General features: G+C 31.8%; 2 protein-coding genes across 2 annotated transcripts; both read left to right on the forward strand.

Annotated features, from left to right (window-relative positions):
- Positions 1–21: 21 nt before the first annotated feature.
- On the forward strand, positions 22–1,329 carry LOC128036962 (disease resistance protein RUN1-like). The gene is made up of 2 exons (XM_052627305.1): positions 22–165; positions 381–1,329. Exon 2 carries the CDS (start codon positions 466–468, stop codon positions 1,327–1,329), a length of 864 nt encoding a protein of 287 aa, XP_052483265.1. The 5' UTR covers positions 22–165; positions 381–465.
- Positions 1,330–1,914: 585 nt separating this feature from the next.
- On the forward strand, positions 1,915–6,372 carry LOC105801375 (disease resistance protein RUN1-like). Its single transcript, XM_052627306.1, has 4 exons — positions 1,915–2,352; positions 2,491–3,519; positions 3,610–4,176; positions 5,566–6,372. The coding sequence occupies exons 1-4, from the start codon at positions 2,125–2,127 to the stop codon at positions 6,232–6,234; spliced, it is 2,493 nt and encodes an 830-aa protein (XP_052483266.1). The 5' UTR covers positions 1,915–2,124; the 3' UTR covers positions 6,235–6,372.
- Positions 6,373–6,880: the final 508 nt, after the last annotated feature.

Below are 6,880 nucleotides of genomic sequence, written 5' to 3' on the forward strand. Positions count from 1 at the left end.
ATAAAGTGTTTCCAATTTTTACGATGTTGATCCATCTGATTTAAGAAAACGAAAAGAGAAAGTGGAAGAAGTCTTTGCTAGACATAAAGATAGTGAGAAGATCCAAAGGTGGCGAAATGCTTTAATTCAAGTGGCTGGAATCAAGGGATGGTATTTAAATAACAGGTAACTCTTTCTTTTCTTCTCTCTATTTTCTATTTTTGGGATATATATGTATAACTTTGTTTTTTCTTTCTAATCCTATGTGTTTAATTGAAAATGTCTTGGTTCTTGTTTGCTTCCAAACTATATTATGTTTCATGATTCATTGAAAAAGAAAGTGCATTTGATAATATGAAAAAAAAAAATTATTCAAAAGATTAAAATTTATTTTCTTGTAGGCATGAATCAGAATTTATTAGAGAGATTATTAAGAAGATATCAGCAAAACTATGTCACCCAGTTACTCATAGTGACTTGGTTGGAATGACTGAACGCTTGGAGGATTTATATTTGAAAATAAACATTGGGGAAAATGATGTCCGCATTATAGGGATTTGCGGAATGGGTGGTATCGGTAAAACAACACTCGCAAGACTTGCTTATAATCAAATGTCACGTCATTTTGAAAGTAAAAGCTTTATTGCTGATATTCGAGAAGTTTCAGACAGATGTGGATTAGTTTCTTTACAGAAACAACTTCTTTCTGAGATTTTTCATGATGAATGCTTCAAATTTTTCAATGTTCATGAAGGGAACGATATAATTAGTCATATGTTGTCTCGCAAAAAGGTTCTTGTTGTTCTTGATGATGTTGATAACATACAACACTTAAAATGCTTGGTTGGAAGGCACGATTGGTTCGGATTAGGGAGTAGAATCATTGTAACAACAAGAGAAGAACATTTGCTTCGATCTTGGCCAGTTAATGATATGTATGAGCCCACAACATTGAATCCCAAAGATGCGCTTCAGCTTTTCAGTCTGAAAGCTTTTCATAGTGATACAGTGCCGAAAGATGATTTCATTGAGCTTTCTTACCATGTTGTAAAATATGCTGGTGGGCTGCCGTTAGCTCTTGAAATTTTGGGTTGCTTTTTATGCGGTAGAGATGCTACTCAATGGAGAAGTGCAATTGAAAGACTTAAAAGAGATTCTAACAAAGAAATTCTTGATAAACTTGAATCAGTTTTGATGGATTGGAAGAAAGGAGAAGAATATATTTCTAGATATAGCATGCTTCTTCAATGGGAGGAGAAAGATTGTGTAAAGAAAGTATTGGATGGTTGTGAGTTTTTCCAGATATTGGCATTGATGTTCTCATTAAAAATCTCTCATAAAAGTCGATGAACACAAATATTTGTGGATGCATAACTTGTTGCAAGAAATGGGAAGAAAATTGTTAGAGAAAATGTGTTGATAAACCGGAAAGCGTTGCATTATGGGAGGAAAGAGACGTCTATCATGTCCTAACAAAAACACTGTAAGTCATTTAACAAAAGTTACATACTATTTCTATTTTGTTATATAATATCAAATCAATATATGATATAAACCCAAAGCTTAGTCTAATTGGTTGATACAACTATTCTTAAAAAGTGATCTTTAGTAATTTTGAGATTACAAATATTAAAAAGGATTTGTAGAAATAAATATTTAATTTCATTGCATTACCCTCTTTAGAGCATAATATTTGTAGAAATTGTTTTATTTAAATTTAAAATGCTTTATTTATTATAATTAGAATATAATAATGCTAAAAAAAGTAAGTTTTAAAAGTTTTATCCTACATTATACACCATTTAATTTAATTTATTTTCTATTTTGATTTTTCTTAGGGTACAAAAATAATTGAAGGTATAATCATCGATAATAAAAGGTAAGAAAACATAAACTTATATTTACGTGTAATATGATAAAAAATATAGCAAAACCTTTGACACCCAATATTTCAATGTTTAATTAAAAATTTATCTACTAGCGTATTACTCTTCCAAAAGATTCAATAGAGAAATGTATGTCTTTTTGAAATATTAATAGTATATCAATGAAATAGACTATAACATAACTTTTAGATATTGAATGTTTTAGTATATTTTGAAGCTCATTTTTGCTTTGCTCACTTATATTAGGGAATCGGGCAAGATGCTCAACTTGAGTGTCGATGCCTTCTCAAAAATGAAAAAATTGAGATTGCTCAAAGTGCTTTGCCTATTAAATTGTGATGATCTCAAATTTCTTTCTAATGAGCTACGGCTTTTAGATTGGAAAGGATGCCCTTTAAGATCGTTACCTTCAAGCTTTCAACCGGACAACCTTGTTGCACTTCTTTTATCATATAGTCGCATTCAACAACTATGGAAGGGAAACAGAGTAAGAATTAACTCATGTCATCCTTGAATTTTAGCTTATTTTAATATAAATGATTAAACTTTGATTAAGATAAAAAAAACAAAAATAAGCATTATTATGTTTTCTCATTTGTTTCTAATTTATTGTGATCTTCAACAGCCCTTGTGTAAGCTGAAAATGATGAACCTTGAAGGGTCCCAAAACCTGATCAAGACACCAGATTTCACAACGGCATCAAATCTTGAAGTTCTAATATTGAAAGGTTGTACCAAATTAGTGGATATTCATCCATCAATCGCAGTACTTAAGAGCCTTCAAGTTTTGAATTTAAGAGATTGCAAAAGTCTTAGGAGTCTTCCGATCAAAATTGGAATGGAATCCCTTGAAACATTAATTCTTTCGGGTTGCTCAAGTCTTGTAAGGTTTCCGGAGATTGATGGGAAAATGGAACGTCTAAAAACTCTAGATCTTTCCGGTTGTTATAGAGTTGAAAATTTATTAGAGAATTTGCAGCAAGCAAAGTTTTTGGAAGAGCTCGACTTGAGTGAAACAGCCATAACAAAACCACCATCCTTCATTTGTCAATTTAAAAATCTTAAAGTTTTGTCTTTCAATGGATTCAAAAGAGGAAGGATGAATTCCATGGCTCCGATGTTACCTTCATTGTCCGGTTTGAGTTCATTAAGAGAGTTGAATCTAAGGGACTGCAATCTTGGTGAAGGAGATATTCCTAGTGATATTTCTGGTCTATCCTCTTTGGAAGAACTTGATCTTAGTGGTAACAATTTCACCAGCATACCTGCATCTCTTACTCGACTCTCCAAGCTTGAAGAACTTAAATTGTCAAATTGCAACATGTGCGCTCTTGGTGAAGCAGATATTCATGGTCTATCCTCTTTGAGACATCTTTATCTTAGGGGTAACAATTTCATCACCATTCCTTTGGCTCTTACTCAACTTTCCAGGCTTCAATTGCTTGCATTATCAAATTGCATGAAGCTTAAATCGTTGCCTGAGCTTCTAACAAGCATAAAAAATGTGTGGATAGATGGTTGTTCTTCACTTGAAGTAGTTGCAAGTCCATCAAAAGTATGCAATTTAGTGGATTCGGCTGCCGTTAAAGCCTTTAACTGCTTCAAATTGGCTGAGAATATCAATGCATTAACACTGCTGAAAAAACATCTTAAGGTCGATTAATCTCTTTATTCTCCCTTACAAAATCTCATACTTGAGAATTTATGGTTTTAGTTACCAAACGACTTGTGTTTTATTTTGCAGGCATTTGCAAATTCAATAAAAAGGTTTGACATTATTATGCCCGGAAGTGAAATCCCAGAATGGTTTAGCCAACAAAAAAGTGACTCTTTAATTAAGATACCCCTTCGGAAAGATAGTCAATGGATTGGAGTTGCTTCTTGCTGCATTTTTGTCAATAATGATGCTTCAAGGGATGCGGGCTTTATCGACTGTCGAGCGTTAATGTATGGTAGAAATCATCGACGGATTGAGGGTGGAGGCTATTTGGTGGGTAAACGACTTAACGAGCCCATAATGAAAGATCACCTTTTTCTTCATTATTGGTCGCGTGATAAATTATATCCATTTTCCTTGGAGGATAAATATGGTGACTGTGAAACCAATAATTTACGGGCAACAGGCTTAGATCATAAATGTGATGGGCTTTGTGTGTTTTTCAATGGTCATAGCCTTAAGGTGAAGAAGTGTGGTGTTAGAATAGTGTATGAGAAAGATTTGGAAGAAATAGAAGAGTTGCAGTGCCATATCACTCAATCTTCACCAGATTTTGAACACATCCACCAACACTCTGCTCAAAACGATGGATCAGTAGGTAGCACTTCTGACATAAAACAAAACGAAATATCTCCGAGGAAGCGGAGGAAGAGGGCTGCAACCAAAATTGATGCAAAATTTTTCAAATTTATAATGGGCCAATCAGGAAGAAGCATTAACTGTGGTAAACTACTTAACCAATCTTTTATTTAAAGTGATCAATCTAGACTTATTTACGATCCTTCTTACATACCAAAAACTTATAAATCTTTTACTTATATTCAACAGGAGCTCATATCATAGTTTATATATATCATTTAAAATTTTAGTGGCTTAATTCATTCCGTTTTACATAACTGAAATGTGAAAATTTTTATTGGTTTCAATTTTTATTAAATTTTATTTTCATTATATATACACTTATATCTATATTTTATTTGTAGGTTGAAATAAATATAATCAACTTGACATAGAAATGTAGAGAAAATGGATAGCTTCCGTGACAAAACAGGTAACAATAAGGTGAAATCCTTTAATAAAGATCAGATTATAATTTGGACCGAGTTAAAACTATTTTTTTATTTGAGACTAACTTATGTGTTCAATTTAATCACTCAAAATTGTTTTATATATTTAGAAGATTAAAATAAGTCCTTTACTAATACTTGAATAGGTTTAATTACTCCTAATAAAAATAAGTCCAAATTATGTGTCATTGTTTGGTTCATTAACTTGTAAATTATGCATTGTTCATGAACCAAACATAAATCAACATATTAATTCAATTTTTAGGATTAGGTAATTTAACATTGGGTGTGATTGTTAGATATAAGTATCTCTTTAATATGGGTATATTCAAAAAAATTTAAAACTGTTTTTTTCACGTAATTAAAAAGTTATTAAAGGATCATATCTTAATTAATACCCATATACGAATGTGTATTAGATATAAGTATTGGATACGAGTACTTTAAAAATAAATTGATGCAACATTTCTTTTAAATATTGAATGTTTTAGTATATTTTGAAGCTCATTTTTGCTTTGCTCATTGATATTAGGGAATCAGGCAAGATGCTCAACTTGAGTGTCGATGCCTTCTCAAAAATGAAAAATTTGAGATTGCTCAAAGTGCTTTGCCTATTAAATTGTGATGATCTCAAATTTCTTTCTAATGAGCTACGGCTTTTAGATTGGAAAGGATGCCCTTTAAGATCATTACCTTCAAGCTTCCAACCGGACAACCTTGTTGCACTTCTTTTACCATATAGTCGCATTCAACAACTATAGAAGGGGAACAGAGTAAGAATTAACTCATGTCATCCTTGTATTTTAGCTTATTTTAATATAAATGATTAAACTTTGCTTAAGGTAAAAAAACAAAAATAAGCATTATTATTATTATGTTTTCTCATTTGTTTCTAATTTATTATGATCTTCAACAGCCCTTGTGTAAGTTGAAAATGATAAGCCTTGGAGGGTCCCAAAACCTGATCAAGACACGAAACTTCACAACGGCATCAAATCTTGAAGTTTTAGTGTTGAAAGGTTGTACCAAATTAGTGGATATTCATCCATCAATCGCAGTACTTAAAAGCCTTAAAGTTTTGAATTTAAGAGATTGCAAAAGTCTTAGGACTCTTCCAACCAAAATTGGAATGGAATCTCTTGAAGCATTAATTCTTTGGGGTTGCTCAAGTCTTGTAAGGTTTTCAGAGATTGATAGGAAAATGGAACGTCTAAAAACTCTTGATCTTTCAGGTTGTTATAGAGTGGAAACTTTATTGGAGAATTTACAGCAAGCAAAGTTTTTGGAAGAGCTCGACTTGAGAGAAACAGCCATAACAGAACTACCATCCTTCATTTTTCAATTTAAAAATCTTAAAGTTCTGTCTTTCAATGAGTGCAAGGGACCATCATATAAGTTACTACCAAATTTGCCTTCTTTTTTCAAGGTAATCCAAGGAAGAAGGACAAATCCCATGGCTCGGATGTTGCCTTTGTTGTCAGGTTTGAGTTCTTTAAGAGTGCTAAGAGTGCTAAAACTAAAGGACTGCAATCTTTGTGAAGGAGATATTCCACCATATATTTTTGGTCTATCCTTTTTGGAATAACTTAATGTTAGTGGTAACAATTTCATCAGCATACCAGCATCTCTTACTCGACTCTCCAAGCTTGCAAATCTTATATTGTCAAATTGCAATATGTGCACTTTTGGTGAAGCAGATATTCATTATGATATTTCTGGTCTATCCTCTTTGAGTTATCTTGATTTTAGTGGTAACAATTTAATCAGCATACTTGCATCTTTTACTCGACTCTCAAAACTTCATGTTCTTGACTTGTCAAATTGCAACGTGTGCACTCTTGGTGAAGCACTCTTTGATATGTCTTGATCTTAGTGGTAAGAATTTCATCACCATTCTTTTGGATCTTATTGAAAAATAGAATGTCGGTAATGACAATATATCATAAAGAAAAAAGAGAAATAAAAATAAATAACATATAGATTTTACGTGGAAATCTTTTTTGTGAAAAAAACCACGGGTAAATGAGAAGAAAATTCATTATGTCGAATTCGAATAATTACAAGAGAAGTAGACTATGTCTATTTATAGGCTTGTAAAACCATCTTCTAGTAAGATTGAAACATCTTATTTTAATTAATTTCAAATAGATGGAGTTTAATAAGGTTTAAAAACCTTATTCTAAAAATAAAATAAATGAAGAATAATTCTATAGGATTTTACTTTTTATTTT

Source organism: Gossypium raimondii, unplaced genomic scaffold (assembly GCF_025698545.1).
Source record: "Gossypium raimondii isolate GPD5lz unplaced genomic scaffold, ASM2569854v1 Contig00124, whole genome shotgun sequence".
Taxonomy (NCBI): Eukaryota; Viridiplantae; Streptophyta; class Magnoliopsida; order Malvales; family Malvaceae; genus Gossypium; species Gossypium raimondii.